This window comes from Trachemys scripta, chromosome 10, assembly GCF_013100865.1.
Source record: "Trachemys scripta elegans isolate TJP31775 chromosome 10, CAS_Tse_1.0, whole genome shotgun sequence".
In the NCBI taxonomy this organism is placed as follows: Eukaryota; Metazoa; Chordata; order Testudines; family Emydidae; genus Trachemys; species Trachemys scripta.
In genome coordinates this window covers 6,989,133-7,016,983 of record NC_048307.1, presented here as the reverse complement: position 1 = coordinate 7,016,983, position 27,851 = coordinate 6,989,133, and the positions used below count along the sequence as shown (strand labels likewise).

Below are 27,851 nucleotides of genomic sequence, written 5' to 3'. Positions count from 1 at the left end.
AGAAAATTCACCCCCTAGGCAGAGAGACTATATACCACTTTATCCGATTGAAGCCTTTTGGGTGACGTAAGGCGTAGGTTGCTAGCGGTGAATGTGAATTTCACCCTCTAAGAAGAATGGTTTCCACTCTTAGCCTTCATCCAGATTTATCTTCCAATTGCGGTGGCCAGTGCATTTGGAGCGCTGGCCAGAGGCCATTTCTGAGTTCTCTTCCTTCGCTTCTTCTGTCTCCTTTGGAAGAGTCTTTGAGTGGAAGCAGGGCAGCCCACTTGCATTATTCATACGGCCAGGAGCCAAGGAGATACAGTTACAGTCTAGCAGAACAGTCGCAATAACTTGAGTTCTTAACTCCCCGTGCCTGGCAGAAAGGTGCATCGCAGGATGGGATGAGACATTTTGACCGAGGAGTCGTTATGGAATGTTAAGAGCCAGGACCGGGGACTTCCCAGTGGAAGGATGAAGCAGGGTCTCCCAGAGGATGCAGCTGCAAGTATCAGGGGATGTTCTCATCACCGGTGGGACACTGCATTCACATTCTAAAGTGCAGTAGGGGGGACTAAGAAGGAACGACTAAGCCGAGGAGGGGAAGGATGGAGAACTGCTCTGTCTCACTGAAACCCTGCAAAGGTAAATAAAACCAAGACCTGTATACGAGCACTAGCTCCTGGCACTGCATGCCCCTGTTTCGGAGCAATGCAGAAAAGCTTTCCTTCTGCTGCTGGGAAGACGTTACAATTGGCTCACGAATGTGCATGGGCAGCATGAAGGTTTGGCTTTGAAGGCTTGCTGCTGCCTGGTTTTGGGGGATTGACCGCCCAGGGGGACACTGTTATAACCCACACCTATACTCAGGATCGTGGGTGACGTATGGCACTGCCACACCTGGAGGCTAGAGTATGAGCCTGAAACACCAGGAGCATGGGTGGTAAAAAAGGTGAGACCAAAAAGACCGCTGAGAAGGGTGGCAATGCCAAGAAGGGCAAGGATGAGGTCAAGGGGGGAAAGAGCAATGCCAAAGGAGGGAAGGAAGTGGCAAAGGGGAAAGGGAAGGATGAGAAGAAGGGGAAGGATGCCAAGAAGGGGAAGAAGGAGGTTCTCAGTGAGTCGGAGGAGGCCTCGGACTCTGAACTAACGAAGAGCAATGCCGAGGAAGACAGTGATGAGGAGAGTGAGATGGTGGAGGAGGAGGAGGACGAAGATGAGGACAGTGAGGAAGACCCTAAGAAAAAGAAAGGGAAGGATAAAAAGGAGGCCTCCAAAGCCATGGCTGGTAAGAAGCAGGGGAAAGGGAAAAAGGTGCTGTCGGAAGAGGAGGAGGAAGAGGAGGAGGAGGAAGATTATTCTGCAAAGAAAAAGAAGAAGGACTTGCACCTCAAAGGTGCCTCCCACCTGGTGATGGGGCTGGCGGGCGATGATGCCAAGAAGAAGAAGGGGGCAAAGAAAGAGCATGCCAAGGCTCAGCTGAAAGGGGCTACCAAGGCTATGGCTGGTCTAGCTAGGAGGGAAGAGGAGCCGCCCAAGTCCAAAATGAAGAAGAGCCTGAAGAGTGCATCCAAGCTCTTCATGGGCTTCAAGAGGCTAGGCCTGAAGCGCTCCAAGAAGGGCCAGTTCAAGAACACCTCCCGGTTTTTCTGGGGGCTGAATAAATACAGCACGAAGAAGAAGATGAAGAAGAACAAGGCAGTGCTGAAATCCACCTCCAACCTCATGATGCGCTTCAAGAGTATAGGGAAGAAGAAGAAGAAGAAAGAGGAGGCCAGTGGCAACCCGAAAAAGCCCTCTTTCCTGCTGATACGGCTGGGATTGGGCGGCGAGAAACCTAAGGAGGAGGGTGGGTTCTTCAGCAGCCTCTTCCGCCGGAGGAGAACGAAAGAGAAATTCAAACCCCGGGCTCAGATCCTGAGCAAAGCTGCTGCCGCCACCAGCTGGCTGACAAGAAAGTTCCTGTCCAAACGGGCCAGGCTTACCTACAATGAGAGGTCCATGAATGAAGCCTGGCTGTCTAGGATTGGAGCTAAGAAACTCCCCTTCCCCTCAGAGGACGAGATTCTGAGGCACCGAGCCAACATGAAAAGGTTCTCTGGAGCCAGGAGGCTCTATGGTCAAGGGGAAGAGGAATATGGCTACCAGCCAAATTTTGAACATGGCGGCCTTGTGAGGCAGCCCTCTGGGAGGTTCTCACAGCCCGGGCCAAGCGGGTATGAGGGCCCTGCAGTCCCACTGGACTATTACAACTGTTACCAGGATGACAGCAGCTTTTACGACCCGCAGGCCCCAGCTCAGTATGGCTACCCTGAGGAGGAAAGCTACCTCCAGGCACCAACTGACTATGCAGACGGACATGACTTTCATAACAGAAGGGTATCTGATTATGAGGACGACCCTGGATATGATAGGGAAGAAGAATATGAGCTTTATGAAGAGCCCATGGACTACTACGATGATCCGCTGCAAAACCAGTCTGACTACTACGACTATGAAGACCAGGATTATGAGTCACCTTCTGGCTATTCACCATATGAACCCTATGACCAATATAGGAGCGATATGGATTACGATGAAGAGCAAACAGGGCCATACAGCTCTTTTGAAGACAGATATGGTCCTTCTGGAGGGCCCTACAACCTGAGGGTAGATGAAATGGGCTATCTGGATGATTATTCCCCTCAGCATGAAATCAGTTATAGCGAATACGAATGGGACCCTCCAGCTCAGTCTTCCTATAACCCTTATGCGTATCCCTTGGATGATATAACGGAGATGGATGAGCCAGAGGAGTTGGCGGATGAGAATGGAGATTATCCTTTTATGCTCCCTAATTCTTCCTTCTTTGAGCAGCAGGGGATCGAGGAAACGTTGCCTTCTAAACTGTCGTTAAACAGGAAGTTCAGGCTCTTCCCCAGGCCTCAGGTGAAGCTATTTGGCAGAGACAAACTTGATGTTCCCCTCCCTCCTTCTCCGCATATTTCCCTTGCCGGCGTAGATCAAGATGAGGATGACTACGGTGAATACGAGCCGCTGGCGCCTCCCTTTGCCCAGTTCAGTGTTGGGGATCCCCAACCCTCAGTGACATACGGCCGTGTTGGCCAGGATCATGGCAGCCGGCTTCCAAGGCCTCACTCTCCAAAGTCAATGGGAAGCAGGTTCGACCCTGGTGGCCAGCAAGGCAATGTCCAGGGGGCGCATTTGCAAAGCTTCTCTCCGCGAGGATGTGGGAGCCCCCTAGGACAGTTCTTACAAAGATCCCTCACACAACCAAAACCCATTTTAAAACACCGTGGGAGCGAGGTGAAGGGCAGGCCTCCCACGCCCTCTCCAGTAAGGAGGGCAACATCTTTGTCATTTGGTGAGAGCGGGCCTCTGAGGCCACCTTCCCCTCAGCCATCAATTAGACACGGCGACATGCCAAGTTCCACCTCTTCCCCGAAACTTAGCAGGCAGTGTAGGAGTCCAGAGAGACAGAGCTTTCATCACTTTTCTCCACAGCCCTCTGTAAGACGTTTTGACATCCCCCAGGAGAAATCACATGACCGGCATCCATTTATTGAGCCATCCTATAAAAAGTTTGGCCATAAATTAGCAGGAATGGAGACCTTAGAGTCGGCACCTCTCTTGCCTATGAGGAAATTCGATTACACAGTCAGTAACAACAACAACTCCCAAAGGCCTCCCTCCCCTCAGCCTTTAAGGAGAGTAGGAAGCAGAAGCAGTCTGGAGCTCCTCAGGCCACCGTCTCATTCTTCTATGTGGCAGAGACCCCCTTCTCCAAAACCCAGTGTGAAAAGGCTCAACTTTAACCAGCCACAGGCGGATTTTCAAAAGCCAGAGACGAACAACCCCTTTCTGCAGCAGTTCGGCAGCCACATGACTGGGAAGTCTCCACAGCTTCCCTCTTACCAGTCACCAATGAGACCCAGAAGTCCCCCTCCCTCACCGCGATCCTCTCTGAGGATGAAGAGCCCTCCCCCTGCTCCTCCTCACTCTTTGAGGAGACCAGGGTCTCCAGTGGCCAGAGAAAATGTCTCCTCTCCTCCTCGATCATGGAGACAAAACTCCTCCACCGCTGGGAGCACAGCACCTATAGATTCCACCTTCCAGCCCAGGTCATCTCCTAGGCCAACAGCTCATAACCCATTCATGAGTCAGAGGAGTTGGTCTCCACAGCCTGTGCTAAAGCACGTCAATAGCACAAGGGGTGAGCCACCTTCCAGCCTTCCGTCCCCACAGCCCACCCTCAAATCCAGCTCATCGAGGTTTCAAATGTTCGGCTCAACCCCCCAAGGCACTACCCCAGCCACGCTGCCTGGGAGCTTAGCCCCTCCAGGGCTCCATAATCCTGCCCCTGGGGAACTGAAAGCACCCTCTTCACCTCACCCATCCCTGAGGCAGTTTGGGTCTCCTCCTGAGGCAAGGTCCCCAAGCTTTTCGGCCAGGGGCGCTGGGAGCATACGGTCATCTTCCCCTCAGCTATCAAGGAGACTGAGGTGCTCGCCTGTGGAAATACATAGGCGGCTCCCCCAGGCTTGGAACAGACAGCCCGAGCCTCCAACTAAAGCAGTGAAGCCTTTAATGAGGAACTCGTTTCTGAAGCAGTTGGGCCGTCCAGCGGGAGCTCAGTCTCCCATCCCACCATCCCTGATGCCGTCCGTCAGAGGCGGGCCGCCTCCCCGGGGATTGGCAAGAACACCCTCCCCTCAGATGCTGACACGCCAAGGAAGCCATCGTGTTACCATCAAAGACTCTCTGAACTTTCTACCTGGCTGGTCCCCGTCCCCCATGGATGCTAATGGGCCGGCGGGGGAGCTGCCTGCACGGCCACGTTGGGACAGGGCTTCTGGGAACGAAATGCCAGCTCAGCGAACTCCATCACCCAAGATGGCAGGAGGCGGAAGCGTGAGGAACATTTCAAAGCTACCTCCACCTCCCAGCCCCGCTCCTGGGATCCCTAATGCATTTATCAAACGCATCGGCCAGCCTCTGGCTGGGATGACCCAGACCCCTTCCACGAGGAGGCCTTCTCCTGCAGAAACCAGCAGCATGCTTGCAGGTGAAGCAGGAGGTAGGAATGCATTCCTGAAACGGTTTGGACAGCCAGTGGCAGGTCAGACATTAGGACCCACAGCTCTCCAATTCTCAGTGAGAGAGGGCGGACATGTAGCCCAGGGACAACACCCACCATCACCGACAGATCCTAGACGCCCCCTTGGTAGGAGCCCTTCTCAGAAGCCGGCCTCCCCCGCTCCATCCCTAAAACATGCTACGATGCCAATGGGAGAAGCAAACAGGCCACGGTCACCTACCCCAAACTGGGCGCATAAGGTTCCAGGTGGGAATTTGTCTTATTCGGCCACCTGCAGCCCCCACACTGTGCTGAAAGGCAAAGCAAATCTGGGCCCTCAATCGCAAAGAACTGTGGCCTTCAAAGGCCCGCATTCTGTGACGGGAGCTGGCCCCTCCTTTGCCGGGTCCCCATCCCTGCAGGAAGCATGCAGCAGGCCAGCAAAACTCCCTGCTGAGCAAGTTGAGAACGAGGACATGTCAGGGGAGGACGGTGTGGGGAGGTACGCCGTTGTCATGCCGCAGGTCCAGAGGCTGGGCACCTTCAGAAGGATGTCCTACATGCACAAGCAGCACTGGTCTAAGCAGCAGATGGTGAATGTCCGTGCATCACCCAGCCCGTGGTCTTCTGAGAAACTGCTTCATAACCCTCCCACTGAGAGCCTGAACAGGTGGTCGGGCCGGAGAGGAGACAGCACTGCTGGGTACCTGACCCACCGATCCTCAGTGCAGAACCGGGGTGATGGGAACCACTGGGAGCGTGGGAACACGGGCAAAAAACCGCCCTGGCACGATAAGGTAATTTCAGGGATTTGGGCCAGTTTGGTGCATTTAGAGCAGAATCCAGACCTGGGGCCTGTTTACATTGTAGTAAACCCACAGGGGTTAATCTGAATGTGGAACCGGATCCAAAGATCCAGATCCAAACGATGTCAGGGGGCGTTGGATCAGGCCCTTACACTGAAGAGTGAGCAACATTTGGCCCCTGGGGTAAGCAGGTACAGCTCTCTTAAAATCCTCTGGGCCAAATCTGCAGTGAGATGGGGGGTGTAAGTTACACATTGGTCAGAGAAAAAAATTGGCCGAGTGCAGTGGAAAACACCAGGGTTTGAAGGGTAAAACCAGACCTTGTCTATTAATAGAGTTAATGTGTAGCCCCTGGATGTGCCCCTTTCCCACCCTTCTCCCAGCATGGAATGAGCATCAGGTGCTTACAGCCAGCCAGCCAGAGGAACCCAGGAGTCCTGACTGCCAGCTGCCTGCTCTAACCACTAGATCTGGCTCCCTTCTCTTGCACAAGAGCTGGCCTCAGATGTGAAAATAAAACAATGTTTTCTCCTCCGTGCCATCCGGTCCTGGCTCTGACGCTCCTCTCGCTTCCTCTGGGGTAAGGATGCCCAGTGGGGTCAGCAAGATGAGACTCGCGCTGTTACATTCAGACCATGCCAGTGGGAGCGCGGCTTTACCCACATGGCAGTTCTGAGCAGGAGAGAAGCTAAGGTGGCCAGCCTGTGCTCCCATGCAAACATCCCCTGCTTGGGCTGAGTTACTCACTGACAGCCAACCCCCCGGAGACCACAGCTGGCACCACGAGGTTGGCTTTGGCTGGTTAAAAATCCTGGCTTGTTGGAAAGAGGTTCCCCAACAGCAGGCTGCAGAAGCCAGGCGGTGCGGACACAGCTAGCGAACTGGCACGTACGCTGGAAAGGGGAAACCAGCCCGGTCCAGACTGAGGTTTAATAAAGGCACAGAGCTATCCCTGGGCTCTGTCATTGTAAAACCATAAGCCCCCCCACCGCAGCCAGGGTGACAGCTGGTACGTTTGGAGCCGTTTGACCTCTGTCATAGCAATGGAACAAAAGAGGTATATGTAAATGCAGAGACTTGATCTGTGGCAGGTAGCTGCATTGGAACAGAAGGAGCGTTTTAATTAGAGGGGCCTCTCTTGGCACGCACTGGCTGACAGAGCTCATCTGAGACCTACCCCAGTACGTGACTGGCTTACCGTGGATGGCGATTGGCTTACCTGCTTGCTGCCTACCCTGGCCTGAGCCCATGAGGGGCTGGATGCTCTCCAGGTTAGGAGCTACGGTGATGATTGAAAAAGCTCCAGGGTTTATTGTCTGCTCTTCCAAGCTGGTGACTCTTAGTTACCTGGGCTTTTTGTGAAGTAACAGATGCTCGGTGGCTCTTCTGTGCATTCAGCTGACGCTGCACGAGGCGTTTAAAATCACGTTAGACAAAGCCCAGGGAATGAGATGAGAGGGACCAATACTGCACTGGCTGGGGGGAGGTGAACCAGGGACCCAATGGGTATCTTCCGCCTCTGAATGTCACGCGGGGATTGTGACGTGCCTCAGCTACCCTTTGCATTGTTCTTGAAAGCTAAATACATGCCAGTGTGACAATATAGGGGCCTGTGTATGTTACCCAGCAGTTCAAGGCGTGCGCTGTAGTGGAATGCAGAGGGACAATACACTGGGGGAGTTGCTTTAGCACACTGAGGGACAGTGTGGTCTAGGGGGTAGGGCACGGCATGGATTCCCCATCCACATTGTTTAGCTTGTGATCCTTTTATGTCAGAGACTGTTTCAGGCCCTGCTCTCGGCTCGGGCCTATAGGTGCTACTGTAATGCAAATAATGAATGGTCATTTTCGTTTTTGCTCTCTGTCTACGTGGGAACACTCAGGAAAATAAATTCACACCTTGTGTTAATTCGGATTAAAGGTGGATTAGTCAAACCACGTTGAACCCATGCATGGAGACTCTCGTTCAGAATTAAAGTGGCCTTAATTTGGTTTAGCTTAATTCACAAGAGTGTCCGCAAAGGGATTGATTGTGGTTAAATGAATTTGCTTTAAAAATTAATTTGGATTAACTTTCCTGAATGTCCCCATGTAGACAAGTCCTCAGTCTAATAGTCTGTGTGTGTGTGTGTGAGCGAGGGGGTGCAGCTGGTAGAAGAAATGAATCTTTGGGAGGGGGTTGGTGGGCTGGTCCCACATAGGGCCCAGCATGAAAGCCTGGGTGAAGAGGGGAAAGACAGGGCAGCAGGACTGGTATCATCAGTGGAACAAAGTGGAGGGACAGGGAATGTGGTTAGAGATGCAGACCAGGGCAGAGTTGTGCAGGGTTTGAGAGGTGTGAGCTGGATATGGTAAGTGAGGGGAAGCCCGGGGAGTGATGCAGAGCGGAGCGGCATGGTCTGATCTCAAGACATCTCTCTGCTGAAGCTCCTGCCCAAAGGGGTCGCTCCATAGCGGCTGTACCCCTGAACAGGGCCAGTTCTGTTCTCCTTTATTGGAAAGCCACCTCCATCAGGCAGTTGATTTTTGTCAGTGCCTCCATAGCTACAACTGGAACCCACTGGTTAGTGTGTTATGCACGTCCCAATTTGCAGAGATCTGGCCCTGTGACAGGCCCTAGCTACAAGGGCTGGCTCTTTAGTTCAAGCTGTAACAGTTCATGCTTTTAGCTCTGGGGGTCCCTGGTTCAATCCCAGTCATGCAGGCCAAGATGGCGGCCGTCACACACCCATGCCCAAAAAGGGATGAGGAGATAGGAACTGCTCCAGGGCCTGGTGTCCCAACCCCCCCACACTCCCTGGCCTTATCGGTGGCTGTACCAGGTGATGCCACCTGGTGGCCTGCTGCAATGAAGGGACTTGTCAGCAAAGGGTTGGGGTCAGACCTCCCCCTTTGCAAAGTCCCTTCTGTAACCTCCGGCTCCACCTGCACAAGCCTCATTGCTCCCTAGGGTTTCCTCTTGCTGATGGGAGAGGGTTGAACCAGTCCAGTCACTTTAGAGCAGTGGGGATCTTGTCCCCAGCCCAGGCAGACGGACAGGCCAGTTGGACCAGTTTGCAAGCAATAGCTTGGCCTGGGGTCTGACCCCGACTCTCTGTCTCGTGAGACCCCTGAGCTGGCCGGAGAAGTTCTCTGAGTAACACTGCCCGATCTGCATGTCTTCCTCCCTGAGTGTAGATGCACTCCATCCACAACCTGCCGTCCAGGAGCCCCCGAGAAGAGCCGAAGGAAGATGGCGTGGAGGATATGACCCAGCTGCAGTAAGTGACTGACCGGCATGCTCTGGTTGCTCTAAAAGGAATGCTAATCACCATGGGTTGGCTGGTGTCACTCAGCAGAGCACCATTGTGGGCTAGGGACCAGGGCACCGGCCTGGGAATCAGGAATCTGGGGTACAGGCCCAGCTCTGCCACTGACCTGCTGTGTGACCTTGGGTGAGTCCCATCATCTTGGTGTCACCTCCGACCCTCCGTCTTAGCTGTTGTCTCACGTTGGTTATGTAGAGTGACTAGCACAATGTGCTCCCCAGGCCCTAGCATGGACCGTGCCCACTGCTGTGAACAGCTCCTGCAGATGCCCTCCCCCGACCCACTTTAAGATCTCACCAGCCTCGGCGGTGGATTCCCTTACTCTGACTCCACCCTCACTTTTCGGAGCGTTGACTGCCTGTGCCTGGGAGGGGTGCCTGTTCTTTGCACGTTGGTGGCACTGAGCTGGCTGGGTTTTCATTTGTGGAGACGGCAGGAGTGGATTTGTTGGCCATCAGCCTCATCCTCTTTCTGAAGATGCTGTGCCCTAGGGCCATGGCTTGATCCCTTTTTGTGCTGTGTGTTCCAGGGACCTCCAGGAGGGGGCAGTGCTGCAGAACATCAAGACGAGGTTTGACCGTGAGTTAATCTATGTAAGTTCCTGGCAGCTGAAGTCGCACTCAGAGTTTATTACAGGCCTCGGGGTCTCCTCGGCATTACCAGTGGAGGGTCGTGTCTGACACTGATGTGCAGAGTGTGTGTCTGGTGGGTGGGTCACTCACGGCACAGCGTGTCAGGACGCCTGGGTTCTAGTCTGCTTCACCCCCATCTCGCTGTGTGATTTTTTGAGCAAGTGACTTAACCAATGTGTGCCACTGTTTCCCAGAGATGGACCTTCCCCCACTTTTGTAAAGTGCTTTGAGATCCTTTGGTAAATGGCATTAGGCATTACTGTCACTCAGCTTAGGTTCCTGCCGCTCGTCTTCTGCCAAGCGTAAAAACATAAGCAGCATTTCCTTTGTGTGTCTCTTGCTGTTGCAGACCTACATAGGCAGCATCTTAGTGTCCGTGAACCCCTACAAAATGTACAACATCTACGGGACGGAGCAGGTGCTGCAGTATGAAGGAAGGGCGCTGGGAGAGAATCCCCCGTAAGTACGTCCCCCGCACGGAGCGCGGTGTGCTGTCTATCTCCTCCTGGCATGTTACAGTCCCCTTCCGGCTGGGGTCCCTGCCGCACAGCCCGGCTGCTCAGGCTCCGTGAGCTCTGATTGTCCTGGCCGGGGACCCGAGCCTGCAGGGAGTAATCCTCTCTCACCCCAGTAGCCCCACTGCAATCCAGGACCACATGGGGCAGTCAGGGTTTGCAGGATCGGGCCCCAGGGTTGGGTAGGATCCTGGGCAGTGCTGAGCCACTATGGGGAGGTGCTGCAGAGGGCGCTCAGGCCCGAACGGTCTGTCTGATGATGAAGCAGCTGTCTTCTCTCTCGAGTGGAGATCCCAGCGCAGGTAACTGATCTTTCCTGCCCGTGGGTAGCAAGCCTGGGGTTCGATCCTGCTGGGTGTCTTCAGACTTCCTTTGTGCCAGTGGGTGACCTCAGGCCAGGGAGCTGGCTCAGCTCAGAGCATCGGAAGCCTGGTCCTGCTGCCAGCCAGGGTGTGGGGCTGGTGGAAACCCCTCCTCTCCAGGGACTGTTTTACCGCTAACGCTCGGTGCGTCTGGCTCTTTTGCAGGCACCTTTTTGCTATTGCAAACGTCGCCTATACCAAAATGATGGATGCCAAACACAACCAGTGTATTATCATCAGGTGAGAGCTTGTGGCCTCGCTGGGGAAAGGGAGCTCCCCTTTCGTTCCAAGAGGTGGCCCCTCTAGCTCCGGGTTGAGCCCGCTCATGGCAGCTTGCCCAGCCACCGCCCATGCCACACCTGGCCTGCAGGTAGATCTGAGCGGTCCTTCTGCAGGGCTGCGAAGCTGGCATCTTTATCATCATCATCATGGCAAATCCCAAAGGGATGTCGATTGAGCGCTACCGGGATCGATCTCTGCTGGCATCTTTAACCAGCCTGACAGTATTAAAATCAATATAATGGTAAAACCGCCAGGCCAGGTCCAGCCCCTGCTGAAGCCAGTCAGAATTTGGTTGATTTCAATGGGAGCGGGGCTGAGCACCACACCCATAGCTCGTGTAGCTGCCGCTCGGTTCGGTAACCTCTCGGCTGGCTTCAGGTGATTGACAGCACGCTCAGCGACCTTCCTTATGTTCGCGTCTTCTCTTTCTAGTGGCGAAAGTGGTTCAGGCAAAACGGAAGCCACCAAGCTGGTCCTGCGTTACCTGGCAGCGGTCAATCAGAAACGCAACATGATGCAGCAGGTACAGTGTCCTTTCCAGATGCCACGAGCTATGGTGCCCTGAGAACTGCTGTGCTGCCATGAGCCACCAATGTGCCCATGGAGCTGGCAGCATGGCGGGAGGTACCAGAGGTGAGTGGCCACCTGGCAGGTGCATTGGACCAGGATGTACTGGCCAGCTCCGCAGCACGGCAGGTGTGTCCCCCTCAGATGCCCCAACCTGGCCGGCAGCTTGGCAGATGTGTCCCCGTGGACAGAATCAGCACATTTTGCAACCCAGCAGGTGCAAGCATTCCCGCCAGAGGTACCTGGGACATTCAGCATGAGGCAGTTAAAACTGAAGGCTGTTTGGAGCCTTTTCCCATGATGGCTTTCAGGGACTTGTTCCCTGGAGCCATTCGCAGGCAGTCATTTTTCCTTGGGACCCACTTGCGGTCTCTCGGCTCCCTTCAAATCCCTCCCTCCCTTGCTCTCCGTGGCTAAACTCAGGGGTCTCCAAGCTGTGCCCCTCCTGCCGGAGCAGGGGCCTTCCTCCCCAAATTGCAGCATGCTGCACAGAAGTTCGTTCTGCCTGGCAAAGAGAGCATCAGACGCACCCCGTGTGAAAGCCAGAGAAGGGTCTGCATTCTAGGAAGCCTCATAAAGCCCTCTGCAGCAGCAGGATGGGCAGATGTTGGTCCCATTCTAGGGAGGTAGGTCCCATTGCTAGGTCCCATTTCCCAGATAATTCCTGGGTAAACGTACAGTTCTTGGCAATAGAGTGTGGCTTATTATCCTCTTCTCACTGCCGGTGTGTTGGTGACCCTGACCTGTTGTTGTTCCTGTGCGTCCCTGCTGCACTACCATAGATAGAGGTATGGGGTGTGTGTGTGGGATGCAAAATTTCCACTTACCTAACAGAGTGATGCCAAAGTGGCCTGCTGTGTTATCTCTGCTGAGGCTAAATCCTGCAGCTCAGAACTCCCCTAGGAGTCATTGGGGTTTTTTTGCCTGCAGCCTTGAGCCCTGTGTGTGTGCGTGGCTTTGCAGTGATTATCTTTCCTTTCACTCCCCTACTCTCCTTCTCCCCTCTTGCCCTCCTTCAGCCCTCATCCAGTGGGGAGTTACAGGTCCCCTGGCACTCAGCAGACAGGCTAGAAAACCCTTCTCGCATTAAAACCGACCCTCGCCCCCAGCCTTGTGCGGGAGCTGTTGCAGAGCAGACAATGACTGTTGCATTTGCGGACAGGTCACTGTATTCCACTTCTTAAATAGAAAAGGAACTAAAGGAAGCCAAACCCTGGTCTCTCTTCGTTGCTCAGCCAAATGTTTAACTTGGAAGCACCATTTTCCTGAGACTGGGTCTGAGGGAGAACGGAGGTTTTGCTGTGTTCGCCAGTTTTCAGGCCCTGAACCCCTGGGATGGCTCGTGTCAGTCACAATTACTGATGTTGAAAAACTTTTCCGAGCAGAGCTGGGTCCACCAATGGGCCAGAGGTGCCAATGCCCAAGGCAACATCTTTCTTTAGAAAATGTAATTATTAATTTAAAATTATTACCCTGGCCATCTAAGAGCCCCAGTCAAGGACCAGGACCCCATTATGTCTGGTGCTGTGCAAACAACAAAAAAATTTGCTGGGGAAAAGTCAACATGGTTTTTGTAAAGGGAAATCAGGCCTCACCAATCTACTAGAATTCTTTGAGGGGGCAAACAAGCATGTGGGCAAGGGGGATCCAGTGGATATAGTGTACTTAGATTTTCAGAAAGCAGTCAAAAAAGCAAACGGGATGTTAGGAATTATTAAAAAGAGATAGAGAATAAGATAGAGAATATCTTATTGCCCTTATATAAATCCATGGTACGCCCACATCTTGAATACTGCATACAGATGTGGTCTCCTCATCTCAAAAAAGATAAACTGGCATTAGAAAAAGTTCAGAAAAGGGCAACTAAAATGATTAGGGGTTTGGAACAGGTCCCATATGAGGGGAGATTAAAGAGGCTAGGACTTTTCAACTTGGAAAAGAGGAGTCTAAGGGGGAATATGATAGAGGTATATAAAATCATGAGTGGTGTAGAGAAAGTGAATACGGAAAAGTTATTTACTTGTTCCCATAATATAAGAACTAGGGGTCACCAAATGAAATTAATGGCAGCAGGTTTAAAACAAATAGAAGGAAATTCTTCTTCACACAGCGCACAGTCAACCTGTGGAACTCCTTGCCTGAGGAGATTGTGAAGGCTAAGACTATAACAGGGTTTAAAAGAGAACTAGATAAATTCATGGAGGTTAAGTCCATTAATGGCTATTAGCCAGGATGGATAAGGAATGGTGTCCCTAGCCTCTGTTTGTCAGAGGCTGGAGATGGATGGCAGGAGAGAGATCACTTGATCATTACCTGTTAGGTTCACTCCCTCTGGGGCACCTGGCATTGGCCACTGTCGGTAGACAGGATACTGGGCTGGATGGACCTTTGGTCTGACCCAATAGGGCCGTTTTTATGTTCTTTGACAAGGTCCCTCACCAAAGGCTCTTAAGCAAAGTAAGGTGTCATGGGATGAGAGGGAAGGTCCTCTCATAGATTGATAACTGGTTAAAAGATAGGAAACAAAAGGTAGGAATAAACGGTCAGTTTTCAGAGTTGAGAGAGGTAAATAATGGTGTCCCCCAGGGGTCTGTACTGGGACCAGTCCTATTCAACATATTCATAAATTATCTGGAAAAAGGGGTAAACTGTGAGGTGGCAAAATTTGCAGATGATACAAAACTACTCAAGATAGTTAAGTCCCAGGCAGACTGCGAAGAGCTACAAAAGGATCTCACAAAATTGGGTGACTGGGCAACAAAATGGCAGATGAAATTCAATGTTGATAAATGCAAAGTAATGCACATTGGAAAACATAATCCCAACTATACATATACAATGATGGGGTCTAAACTAGCTGTCACCACTCAAGAAAGAGATCTTGGGGTGATTGTGGATAGTTCTCTAAAAACATCCACTCAATGTGCACCAGCAGTCAAAAAAGTGAACAGAATGTTAGGAATCATTAAGAAAGGGATAGATAATAAAACAGAAAATATCATAATGCCTCTATATAAATCCATGGTACGCCCACATCTTGAATACTGCATGCAGATGTGGTCGCCCCATCTCAAAAAAGATATATTGGACTTGGAAAAGGTTCAGGGAAGGGCAACAAAAATTATTAGGGGTATGGAACGGCTTCCGTATGAGGAGCGATTAGTAAGGCTGGGACTTTTCAGCTTGGAAAAGAGACGCCTAAGTGGGGATATGATAGAGGTCTAGAAAATCATGACTGGTGTGGAGAAAGGGGAAAAGGGAGTGTTATTAACCCCTTCACATAACACAAGAACTGGATGATCACACAATGAAATTAATAGGCATCCGGTTCAAAAATCAAAAGGAAGTACTTCACACAATGCACATTTGTCAACTGTGGTACTCGTTGCCAGGGGATGTTGTGAAGGCCAAAAGTATAAATGGGTTCAAAAAGGAATTAGATAAACTCATGGAGGATGGTTCCATCAATGGCTATAGCCAAGATGGTCAGCGACAAAACCCCATGCTCTGGTGTCCCTAAACTTCTGACTGACAGAAGCTGGGACTGGGCGACAGGGGACGGATCACTCAACAATTGCCCATTCTGGTCATTCCCTCTGAAGCACCCGGCACTGGCCACTGTTGGAAGCCAGGATACTGGGCTAGCTGGAGCATTGGTCTGACCCAATGTGGCCCTTCTCATGTTCTTATGCAAAGGATGGGGAAGGCTTTTACTTCCTGTCCCCAAGAGGAGCAGGCTGGAGGTGAAGGCACCATTTTTATCCTTGGCCCAGGGCAGCCATGAAGGTTAATCCGATGTGTCTAGCCAGCCTTTCGTTTCTGCATTGTGCCCATCACTGCAGCGTCTTGGCATCCCTGGTTGGACTGTCTCACCCTGACCAGCGCTTGGTGGTTTTTTTTTGTCTGGCTGGGGCAGATCCTCGAAGCGACCCCCCTGCTGGAATCCTTCGGAAATGCCAAAACAGTGAGGAACGACAACTCCAGCAGGTTTGGGAAATTTGTGGAAATCTTTCTGGAGGAGTAAGTAATGATGAGCGTATGAGTGTCCCTCTAACACCCCACTCTGTGTGTCTGAAACTGACCCCCAGCCCGAGGGAATTCCGCCCCACGGTCCTGCCTCTGGGCTGCTGACTTGAGGGACCATTAGAATCCCTGGGAGATGTTAGATCCTTGTGCTCCATGGCTGTGATTTAATGGTTCCATTCAAAGCACGGCCCTGGAACCATTCAGCTCCCCGGGCTGGGCGGTCGGCCAACCCAGCCGCAGGCAACTCTTTGTGGAAAGGTGTCTCCCCAGACAGACTGTATCCTTGTCCCTCTTGCGTGTGGGGAGGGGTTGTCTGATTTTAAGGGCCTGCTTTTTAAAAAGCCATGTGTGTGCCACTGCCCACCTAATTTGCACTGCCAGTTGTGTGACTGTGAGCACTGCCTAATAGATGTGTAACCGGCCACATGCACACCCAATTGCTAGAGCTGCATACGCAGTTATGGTACCACGTGCACAACTCAGGCCTTCGCTTCAAATATCAGGCCCTAAAAATATTCCTCCTTTTGAGCTCCCCCAGTCCCAACTGACATGGCCTTGTAGCGGGGCTGCCATTCCTCCAGTCTCTGGATACATCTCAGTCTCTCATTCAAATACATGAATGGGGGAGGGGGGTGAAGGGCTTCCATTGGGGCTGGGATATAGGACGTGGGAGCACCAGCTCCCCAGCAGAAGGCAGTGGCTTCCTCAGTTCATGGCACACACAGAGAAGCTAGACAAAAATGTAACTGCTCTTGCTGGAAGGTTGCAATGCAACATGACTTTATTTCTTAGAATTCAGAATGATAACACACAGTAACCAAAACCAGAGAGTGACAAAGCAGGCTGCTCCCTAAAACAAAGAAGCACAAGTCACCCCACCTTGCTCTTAGGCCGCCTGCCTGCAGATTGCTTCCTGCTCCCAGCCACTTCACAACAGAGCCCTCCAGCATGCAAGCAGGACCAGGAACCGCTTTCCCCCTTTCACCTCCCTTCCCACTCTTAAAGTGATGGCTTGCAATTCCAACATAGTCCTCAATACACCCCACTCAGCAACTCAAATCCTCCACCCTTCTCTTTGGTCCTCTCGCTTAGCCTGGGAATTGGGCAGCTATCGTGGTTTTCTGTCTGCCCATCCATCCACATGGACTTCAGTCACATTGCTTAATGCACAGCTGGAAGGCACTCAGAGACTGTGGTGATGAGGGCAGTGTAAGAACCTTTGCAGAATAGACTAGAATCCATCTCTCCGCACTGGGAACAAGGAGGAGGTTCTCTTCCGCATTGGCTTTTAGTGCAGGAGGTTTAATTGCCGCCTGTCTGACACAGTCTGCCAGGCTGCAACAGCCAATCCATTGTCTTCGATGGCTGCACATGGTTGGCCCTTTGTTTACCAGAGGCTCAGCTGTGCTGGGGGTTGCAGCAGGGGCACCTGGCTAGCAGGACACCCCCAGTGCTGAGTTCTGAGGTAGTTTCAGCTCGGATTCAAGGAAAAACAATGGGCAATGACTAGTCCTTGGACCCAGAGGTACTTCAGGGGAGAGATGGGATGAGACGCTGGGCTGGCAGTGCCAGCTATGGAGTTGAACAGTACTGGAGTAGGATGTTTCCCACTGAGCAGACAGGCTGGGACCTTGGGCGACATTCACGTTCCTCTGGAGTGATGAGCAGGAGCCATTGGTTGGCATCGGTTGGGCACCTCCCACACAGCCAGTGTCCTGCAGGTGCAGAGGGCTGGGTGTGGATAGAACCTCGGTCCTTCCTTCACTCTCTTGTGTCTGACGAGATGCCTTGCTAAGATTCCCAGCCCCAAGGCGCTAACCTTTGTCTCTCCCAGAGGCTTGATCTGTGGTGCCATAACCTCACAGTACCTTCTTGAGAAATCAAGGATCGTGTTTCAGGTGAGTCCCAGCATTTATTGTGCCACCTCCCACTGCCATCACCATGTCACGATGCTTCCTTAGTCTTGCCCTTCTTGTTTCATAGGCCAAAAACGAAAGGAACTATCACATATTCTATGAGATGCTGGCTGGCCTTCCTGCTCAGCAGAAGCAGCAATTCTGCCTTCAAGATGCAGAAACTTACTATTACCTGAACCAGGTATGGAGCCCACGTCCGCACGTGAGCTCAGCAATCAGGCCCACTTGATTTATTATTTCTACGGTGCAGCACCCGAAAGCCCCAATCAGGATCTGGGACCCATTGTCCAAGGCCCTGTACAAACACACAGGCAGACGCAGCCCCGCCTCAAACGGCTGACAACCTGCAATTCCATTTCTTTCTGGAGCTGTGATAGCACCCATGTCCTTGTGACATTCAGGTTGCTTCGCTCCCCAGATCGGTAAATCCCCAGTCCCAGTAAATTTGCATCCCCTGTCGTGGCTAATTCCTGGGCCTCAGGTTGCATGTTCCCCAGATATGCTTTGACTGGGACCTTCGCAGGGGGGTAACTGCGAGATTCCTGGCAAGAGTGATGCTGAGGATTTCCGGAGGTTGCTCAGTGCCATGGAGATCCTGAACTTCAGCACCGAGGACCAGAACAGCATCTTCCGAATTCTGTCTTCCATCCTCCACCTGGGGAACGTCTACTTTGAAAAATATGAGGTAATCGTCTCCCGGGGGAAGACGGGAAGGGGACCCAGGGCGCAAAGAGATACCGATAGCAAGGACTTTAGATGCATGCTGTGAACTAGGGCTTTGATCCAATGTCCGTTGGAGCCAATGCAAAGACTCCAGATTGGCTTCCATGGAATCTGGATCAGACCCTAAGCCCCTCTGCAGGGAGGAAGCTCTCAAAAGAAAATTGAACCCAAGATTTTAGCTTCTCTCCATTTTGTGGAATCTGCAACCAAAAAAAAAAATCCCTGGCCCACAGAGGATCCAGGCACCACGGGACATCTGAACTACAACGCCCTGGAAGCCCCACAGCAGCTTTGGCAGACGCAGTTCCACATCAAACCGGCAGACACAAAATGTTTTGATGTTTCCAAATCAACGCTTTTCTGAACTTGCCGTTCTGCAAAACAAATTGAGATTTCAACATTTTGGGTCCATCTGGGACAAAAACCAGCATCAGAATATCAGCCTTTCCCACGGCAGGGACGTTCTGATTCCTCCTCTAGCGCTAAACAATAATGTTGACAATGGGCCAGATCCTCCGCTAGTCTAAATCAGCGTAGCTCAAGTGAAGTCAGTGCTTCTATGAGCACCAGGTCAATGGAGCTACACTGATCTACTCCAGCTCAGGATCAGGGCCTATATTCATAAACAGAGATGGACAAGGCCTTCAGTCTGAGGTCCCCTGGGTTGTCTCTGGGTACCAACTGTGCTGGCCCCTGGGAAGTTGCCTGCCAACGGGCTGTTTTTGCGTTTCACAGACAGACTGCCAGGAGGTCGCATCGGTGGTGAGTGCAAGAGAGATCCGTGCGGTAGCCGAGCTGCTCCAGATCTCTCCAGAGGGGCTGCAGAAGGCCATCACGTTCAAAGTGACGGTAAGGCCCACGGATTTGAGACGGCTGGTTGGACAGGCGTGTGATGTGGCTAGAGGGACATCTGGGGAAGGCAGACGGCAGTGAAGAGAGTCTCTACTCTGAGACCCTGCTTACTTCATCGCCCCGCAGGGGACCGTTGTATTTTCAGTATCTGATCTGCCAGCAGGACACCCTTGCTTTGCTTTTCATGTTTGCGGAACATCCCTATGGAGTCCTCTGCCCCACTCGTCTCTTTCTCCATTTATACAACATCTAAGTGTGTCTTGGTATCTCCCGCCAATTGACAGTCACCAGACCTTTGTTCCATCCATTTCTGAAGGACTCAAGAGATGCTCCCTGTGGACGACTGTCCCACCCTGTAATAGGCCTCACTGACAGTGAAGCTTTCTCTGAATTTTCCTTCACCCGGCTTCATCTCATCCCTCTTCTCCCGCTCTCCATCTGCCTGGTTCAGAATGGAGCAGTGCATGCTGGGGCTTGTAGTCTCCCGTGGGCCGCATGTCTGCATTAAGAGGTGACGGCAGCCCCACACCGGCTTTAGGGAGGATTTCACCTGTTTGTTTGGTTGGTTTTGCTCTTCTCAACAGGAAACGCTGAGGGAGAAGATTTTCACCCCCCTAACTGTGGAAAGTGCCGTTGATGCCAGGTAAAGGGATTCTTTGTTAGGAGATGCTGAGATCTGTCTCTGGCTTGTCAGCACGCCGCACATGGGGACTGAGGGATTCAGAATGAGGAAAGGGCTGGCAGGCAGTGGCAGCTTATCAAAACATGTAATAAACACAGCCAGATGCTATGGACAGGGTGGCAGGCAAGCCCAGCTGTCCTGCTTTAGGTGGGATTCAGCAGACCAATCTACTTTGTACCTTCCCTATCTACTTATACGCCCGCCCCCCTTCCCACAGTATCTGAACACCTCGCAATCTTTACCTGTCAGGTAGGCCATGGCTATAGTTCCCATTTATAGATGGGGCATGGAGCCACAGAGAGACTAAGTGACTTGCTCGAGGTTGTACAGGGCACCTGTGGCAGAGCAGGGAATCGAATCCAGGTGTCCCAAGTCCAAGCTAGCGCCCTTACCACTAGGTTTTCCTTCCTCTCTATCCGTTGTGTTATCCTTCCTTCCCCTTCCCTGTTGTAAGACATGTCAAATGTCCTACTTCTTCCCATGCTCTCCCACCCTGTGGCTAACCAATGCAAAGGCAGGAAACCTTCCCCCTTGTGACTGACACAAACCCCGAGAACGCTGAGAGCATTTTTTCAATGTGTGTCTCAAAATTGAGGGCATTTTGAGACTCTTTGTTCTGCCTGGGACCCACACTTGTGTGAGAAATGCCCCAGAGCACAACCTGGTTTTACTTGTGCTATATTTTTTCAGCCTTGCAAAATTGCCCTGGAGATTTATCAGCCCAGGCACACAATTGACGTGCCCTCTTTTTTCTAGGACGATGCAAAAAATGAATCATGTGTTACCCACCCATCAGGTAGGGCCAGATCCTCAGCTGGTGTATATCAGTGTCACTCTCTCGGCTTCAGTGAAGCTCCGGCCATTCACACCCACTGAGGATCTGGCCTGAAGAATTTTACAACGCCGCCAGGTGGAAATAGACATCCTTTGGTTTGGGGTCTGGCCATCTGGTTACTTTCCACTATGCACCAACTATTTCGATCATTTTATTGATGCATGTAGCTCAAAATGCTACTGAGGGGCTGGCAGATTTCAGCTGGGTCATGCCCAGGGCAGACTGGGACAGAGGGACTGGGGTGGTGGTGGGAGGGAGCGCGACCAGACTCCCAAAGCAACAGGGTCTCAATCTGGCAGCCCCTTCCACATGTTCCGCTGAATCCCAACAGCTGTGCTTGTCTCCTCCTTTTCCCAGAGATGCCATTGCCAAGATCCTGTACTCCCTGCTCTTCAGCTGGCTCACGGACAGGATTAACAAGCTGGTCTACCCTAAAAAGGAGGCGCTTTCCATAGCCATTCTGGATATCTATGGGTTCGAGGTGAGCAAGCAGAGGGCTGCATGTGAAATGCTGGCCCATCCCTGATGTTCCTATAGCACAGGGGGAGGCAACCTATGGCACGGGTGCCGAAGGCGGCACGCGAGCTGGTTTTCAGTGGCACTCACACTGCCCTGGTCCTGGCCACCGGTCTGGGGGGCTCTGCATTTTAATTTAATTCTAAATGAAGCTTCTTAAACGTTTTAAAAACCTTATTTACTTTACATACAACAATCGTTTAGTTCTATATTATAGACATATAGAAAGAGACCTTCTAAAAACGTTAAAATGTATTACCGGCACGCAAAACCTTAAATGACTCAGTGAAGATAATGGGTGGGAGGGCTAGCTCAGTGGTTTGAGCATTGGCCTGCTAAACCCAGGGTTGTGAGTTCAATCCTTGAGGGGGCCATTTAGGGATCTGGGGCAAAAATCTGTCTGGGGATTGGTCCTGCTTTGAGCACGGGGTTGGACTAGATGACCTCCAGAGATCCCTTCCAACCCTGATATTCTATGATATTCTATGATTCTAAGACTTGGCCCACCACTTCTGAAAGGTTGCCAACCCCTGCTATAGCATATCAGGAGAATCGTAACGTGGGACTAAGGGTAGCCTTGGTGTGCGTATGGGCATCTCCCGCGGAAGCCAACGCGGGTCAGGCCAGGCCTGAATCCAGCGCCTCATGAGCTCAGCAGATGACACCGAAGGCTCTGGTGGTACAAATGTGTGTTACCAACTTGTACTGGCACCAGTGTGACCTATTGGGAGCCACAGCGTGACTTACTGGGACTGTGGGTCAGAAACAAAAGACATTGTGAATGGAAATGATCAAACCATAAATTAAACTCTCCTGCCCCCAACTCCCCGCTGGGATTCACAGGAATCCCATCCATGACCTGAGATGCGCCCTCCTGATCTCTGATGCTGCCGCAACCCCCGCAGCCCCCATGGGCTAGCGGCCCCAGGGTGTTTCACTCACCAATTTTCTAATGACACCTGTGAGTTATCAATGGCCAGGGCTCCCCCTTCGCCCTCCATGGAGCCTGGCCAGCGTTTCCCTGCATGCTTTGCGCTTTGCAGCCGTGCACTCAAAACAGTCCCAACTCAGGGCCAGATCCACAGCTGGTGTAAATCATTGCTGCTCTGTTGGGTCACAGCCGAGGTGTCTTACTGTAAAACGGTGGATCTGTTTAACATGCGTCTGGTTCCATCCTCGTGGGTTTTAATCCAGTACGGGCCTGGGCGACACATGCCTCGTTGTCCTGTAAACACGCCAGCGGCAGAGAATCCAGGAATGGTTTGGAGACGTGGATGGTTTTGCCGCCTGGGGCACGATGCTCACTAAGGTCTAGGCCCAAAGCTGCCACTTCCAGTTTCTTCCCATCCTCAGCAGAGCAAATCCCCCCTGAACGGTTTGTCAGGCCCCAGGCACTGATGTCTCCAGAATCGGGGGTGTTTGTGCGTATTCTGGCCTCACCACCCCCAGCTCTGCTGATCCTCACCCACCACCCCAGCCTGCCCTGATCTCTAGCTCTGTCTGCTGTCATGCTCCGGAGCCCCTGCTCCCCCCCCCCACCAACCCCCCTTCCCCCCCCCCCCCGCCGTGAACTTCCTATGCATAAGAACACAGGAGGTACCAGGCGCGATCAGACCATCTAGGTCAGTATTCTCTACCTATGCAATCCAATTCTTTCCTATGCCAGCCCTGGGCTGTCTCGCTGTTCCAGTCCAGTGCCTCTCAGTCCTGATCCCCCTCTCTCCCTCTCATGGGGCCTCCTCTGCTGCTTGCCCCTCAAACCCTGACCTTGCTATTCCAGTCCTGGGCCTCTCCTCGAGAGATGCAGCTGGTTGTGTCCAACGTTGCCATTTTACATGGTCCTTCTCTGCTGAGCACCGATGGGAACAAGGCTGCGGCCCAGGCAAATGCATTTGCAGTTTGGAGCAAAGCCAGGATTAAACTTCTAGGTCCGGGGGTGAAAGTTTGCTGTGCTCATTCACTATCCCTTAGCCCTGCTGCGCCCACTTCCAGGCATGCTTTACATGGGCGTGTATTTTCCACAGGACCTCAGCTTTAACAGCTTCGAGCAGCTATGTATCAATTATGCAAACGAATATCTGCAATTCTTCTTCAACAAGATCGTCTTTAAGGAGGAGCAGGTGAGCTGGGGAAGCTGGTTGGAATTGGGGTAGCGCCTGGCCTCTTGCTTCAGTGCACGCTACCTGCCAAACCTGCAAGTGAGAGAACAGTCCGGTCCCCCTTCCTAAAAACCAACCCCTCAGGGAAAGCTACACTGGGTGCAACCATTCCTAGTCCCGAGAGCTTACTTCAAAGCCAGCAGGGCAGTCTCCAGGATTATTTGACGCCCCTCATTCTTTGAAGGCCTTTGGTTGATCCCTGTGCCCTCTGGATAATGGGGGTTCTTCTGGAAAAGGTTTGCCTAGTAAGAACTATGTCAAGGCCAAATAATCATAATAAAGACCTATGAGCCGGCAGATTAAGCCCGAATCACTGAGGCCTTTTGCTTCCGCGTGACCTTGCATACGCTTCCTGCAGGAGGAGTACGTCCGGGAACAGATAGAGTGGAAAGAAATCACCTTCAGCGACAACCAGCCCTGCATCGATCTCATTGCTCAAAAGCCACATGGGATTCTGAGGATCCTGGATGATCAGAGCTCCTTCCCTCAGGTAGAGGCGCTGCAGAGGGCTCAGCGTTGCCAGTGGCTTATTGGCAAAATGCTGTTCATTTTTAAAAGTGATTATGGCAAGCTAACCAGAGAGGCGAGTGCCGTTAGCTCCTGCAGATGCAGTCCCTGGGTTCATTCTGATGCCTTGATCTCTGTAAAGGCAGACAGCCTTATTTATATACTCCGATCCTTGTGTACCTTAGCTTTAGAGAGGGATCCTGGAGGCCTCCTATGGGCACACGAAAGGCATTGGTTCAAATTCAGAGCTGCTGCGTGAGCAGGTGCAATTCCACTGTCCCCCCCACCAGGGATGAAGGTGGCCAAGCAGGGCAAATAAATTGGAGCAAGGGCAGGATTGGAGCAAAACTGCCTTGAAACAGGAATTCTTTCCTCTCCGTGGGTGCATGTGCGCACACCAGGGCCCCCTACTGGATGGAATCAGAGTTGCACAACTGTGTGTCACAGACCCTGTGCTGCTGGATGAGATTCTCCCTTAGCTCGCACGGTAGGAGGGTTTGGCTTTCAGGCTGTGTCCACACTGTCCACCATTACATCTCCAGCTCAGGCAGCCATACCTGCGCTAGCTCTGACGGAGCTGGCATGCTAAAAATAGCAATGTAGCTGTGGCCGCATGAGGGGAGGGACAAGTTAACCTTCCCGAGTACAATCCTGTCTGAAACCCTAGGAATGAACTCGGAGCAGCTAGTCTCTCCCATCGCCCATTCAGCGGTGGCTACGCTGTTAAGGGCATGTCTACCCAAGAAATGACACGCTAACTCCAGTGTAGACACACCCTTCGAGCAGGAGGGTCTGCAACTCAGCTGCTGTGTTGCTGTGGAGTTGTGAGTGGTCATGGGGACCCCTGTGCATCATGGAGAGGTTCAGGAAGTTCCAGGTGGCCATAGATTGTCTAGAGTGGCTTCCAGCCAGGGATCTCAAAGAGCTTTTGCAGATGTTAATAAATGACACCTCCTAAGCCCCCTAGGAAAGAGGGGACACTGAGACATGTAGCGGTGAGGTGACTTGCTTGAGGTCACACAGTGATTCAGTGGCAGACCTGGGAACAGATCCCCAAAATCCGACCGTCTGACTCGGAGTTCTGTGTTCTAGCCATTAGAAAGTGCTCCTTCCAGCTTGTTGCCCCAAATCCAGGTGAGTTTTATTTGCTTATAGGTTTCATTCCAAATGTTTTTCCAGCTCTGCCAAGTGCTCCCTGTGATGTAATACCCCTCACCTGTAGGCCAATGCTGAACATGGTGATGATGAGTGCAGGTATCAGAAGTTCCTTCCTAACACTTCAGGCTATCAGTTTACATGCCCTGAAGCATGAAATTTTTTCCCACCCCAAAGTTAATATGAATGGCTACAAGTGTTACCAAGGCTCATATAATCATCCAGTCCTCGATCTGGCTGCCTGCTGATGCAGAGCAGTCCATGGGGGCTGGTTAAACAGTGATAAAGGCTGGCTAGAAACAGTGAGGCTGCCTGCTTGTGGCTGTAGCCTGCAGGCAGACAGGTTGCCTAATTAACCCCGCACTCCTATTCCTACTTCCAGGCCACCGACCATACCTTCCTCCAGAAGTGTCATTACCACCACGGCTCCAATGCATTATACACCAAACCAAAGATGCCTCTCCCAGAGTTCACCATCAAACACTTTGCTGGCAAAGTAACCTACCAGGTGAGTGGCTGGAGAACTGGGATTCGGAGTAGGACCAGTGCTCTTTAACCGCCAGCCTGGCTCTCTTTCCCACAGCTGTCCAGCGAGCGCTAGATCCTCTGGTGTAAATCACAAATCCAGTGGCCCTTCATTTCTAGATCTTCCATGTCATACCCGCTGGGTTTGAGTAACTGGGGAGGGATCTGTTTATTTTTCCAGGTGCACAAGTTCCTGGATAAAAACTATGATCAAGTTCGCCAGGACGTGCTGGACCTTTTTGTCAACAGCAAAACCAAAGTAAGAGTTCACGCTGGCCTCTCTTTGCTGCCATTGCTGGCGGCGCTGGCTGGGAGAGTGGCAGGGAGGGCGCTAGCGATGGATCTGGGGGTTGCCTGATGGGATGGTACAGCAGGATTGCATTTTCTATAAGAGGCAGTGTGACCTACTAGACAGAGCAGTGGACTGGAGTCAGGCGATCAGGATTCTAGTCCCAGCTCTGTCTCTGGCCTATCAGGAATAGACTTCTCTCTGGACCTCGGTGTCCCCATACGATACTGACCTTTGTAAAGTGCGTCGAGGTCTACGGATGAGAAGAGCTGGGTGTTATTGTTACATGTACTGCCACTGGCGGGACTCCCTTTCCCACTCAGAGCAGTGACTGCAGTGAACGTAATTAGCTCCTCCAGTGTTCACGGGGCTGCCATGTGATTCCCCCCCTTGGAACTCTGTCATGCCTCTGGGCAGTATTTGTTTAGCTTGCTCTCTGCCAATCAATGCAAGTCCTGGCTGCCATGGAAATCGGAGCTAGAGAAGGCCTGTGATGTCACCTCCTTCTTCCCGGGGGTTTGGGGCAGGATCGGTCTCTATAATAGGTTTCCCAGGAATTTGTCCAGCTGCTGAAGTCCATTCAAGAAGCTTGTGTGGATATGAGTGGACTTGGCACTAGAGAGGTCTGTGCGTAACCCAGAACACGGATACACCTGCCAACCTATGGGCACTTGTTAATCCACCTGGCAAGCTGGCCAACGTGGTTTGTAAATGTACCACCTTCCCCCAAGACCGTGCTCCTGGGCAGGGTGGATCAAATGTAACAGACGAGGCCACTCTAGGATTTTGAAGACTTCTCATATGCAGATGCTAGAGACAAATACTTTAACAACCACTGAACTCCACTCATTCCTGACACACTTGCCCTATCTCCCTCCAGCTAACTTGGCCAATAGCATTTTGCTCTTCCATAGCGCCTTTGGTCTGAGTATCTCAGACAGATCACGTGACAAAAAACAAATAAGCTTCCCGGCGTCCCATGAGGACACAGTGTGGGTGATCCCATCTTGTAGGTGCGGAAACTGAGGCACAGAGCAGGGAGGTGACTTGCCCAGGATCACACAGTAAGTCAGTGACAGGTCTGGGAAAAGAACCCAGGAGTCCTGACTCCCATTCCTGTGCCTTAAGCGTTAAACCCTCTGAGGATACACTGTGGACATAACGAACAATAATAACCCCTAGCTCTTATCATCAGTAGATCTCAAAGAGCTTCACAGAGGAGGTCAGTATGATTATGCCCATTGTACAGATGGGGAAACTGAGGCACAGAGTGAGGCAGTGACTTGCCTAGGATCACCCAGCAGGCCAGTGGCAGAGCTGGGAATCAATCCAGGCCTCTTGAGTCCCAGTCCAGTGCTCTATCCACTAGGCAACACCACAGAAAACATCTCAACCGAGCTCTATTCCATCCTGCTTTTTAACCACACCCCTCCCTTCCAAGGTGGTGGCCAACCTCTTCTTCGGCCATGCCCAGTTGGTGGCCCAGCAGAGGACCATGATGGGGAAGAACAGCACAGTCACCCGGCGGTATAAAGCACCGACGGTGGCAGCTAAATTCCAGCAGTCACTCCTGGACTTGGTGGAGAAGATGGAGAGGTGAGTGAGCAGGGAGCTTAAAGAAACAGATTCAGAAATTGCCTATTCAGGGGGGTGGGGGGGGAAAACGGGCTGGTGGGAAAGATCCGGCAGCTCCTCATCGTTCCACATTCCGGAGTGGGGTATAGACCTGCCCAAAGAGTCGCCCCACAGAGTCCTGGTCTGGAACACGGAAGGAAGGGATCTTTCCAGGACATTGTAACCACATAGTTGCAATACACTGGTCTCCAGAACCAGAAGCTAGGACTCTCACGGGGCCTAGGGGAGTTAGGTGCCTTGGAAAATCCCTGCCGGCGTGGCTGACGTGCCCAGAATGATCGTTGGGGAAGACAGCTGGTCAGCTACTCGGCTTGTTTTCACGGTCGCCGTGTGCAGCAGAGACCTCGCAGCCCTTCCCGGGAAGCCCTGTGGCCTCCAAGCTCGTGGGTTCCTTGGTCTCAGCTCCCCCAGCGGATAAACGTGTCTCTCTCTCCGATTCAGGTGCAACCCGTTCTTCGTCCGCTGCCTCAAACCCAACAACAAGAAGGTAAGAACGCGCC

At 52.2% G+C, this 27,851-nt stretch overlaps 1 protein-coding gene across 1 annotated transcript in view; it reads left to right on the top strand.

The window, feature by feature from the left end:
• The first annotated feature begins 918 nt into the window (after positions 1-918).
• MYO15A (myosin XVA) overlaps positions 919-27,851 on the top strand; it is an 85,190-nt gene continuing 58,257 nt past the window's right edge. The window contains exons 1-21 of the mRNA XM_034783623.1: positions 919-1,270; positions 1,379-3,318; positions 5,482-5,856; positions 9,043-9,125; positions 9,703-9,766; positions 10,155-10,264; positions 10,848-10,922; positions 11,397-11,487; positions 15,448-15,551; positions 17,392-17,455; positions 17,541-17,654; positions 17,997-18,158; positions 18,932-19,045; positions 19,633-19,691; positions 20,923-21,046; positions 23,106-23,201; positions 23,599-23,730; positions 25,285-25,410; positions 25,609-25,686; positions 27,158-27,312; positions 27,793-27,838. Of these exons, the coding sequence (XP_034639514.1) occupies positions 919-1,270; positions 1,379-3,318; positions 5,482-5,856; positions 9,043-9,125; positions 9,703-9,766; positions 10,155-10,264; positions 10,848-10,922; positions 11,397-11,487; positions 15,448-15,551; positions 17,392-17,455; positions 17,541-17,654; positions 17,997-18,158; positions 18,932-19,045; positions 19,633-19,691; positions 20,923-21,046; positions 23,106-23,201; positions 23,599-23,730; positions 25,285-25,410; positions 25,609-25,686; positions 27,158-27,312; positions 27,793-27,838 (4,464 nt within the window). The remainder of the gene's footprint in view (positions 1,271-1,378; positions 3,319-5,481; positions 5,857-9,042; positions 9,126-9,702; positions 9,767-10,154; positions 10,265-10,847; positions 10,923-11,396; positions 11,488-15,447; positions 15,552-17,391; positions 17,456-17,540; positions 17,655-17,996; positions 18,159-18,931; positions 19,046-19,632; positions 19,692-20,922; positions 21,047-23,105; positions 23,202-23,598; positions 23,731-25,284; positions 25,411-25,608; positions 25,687-27,157; positions 27,313-27,792; positions 27,839-27,851) is intronic.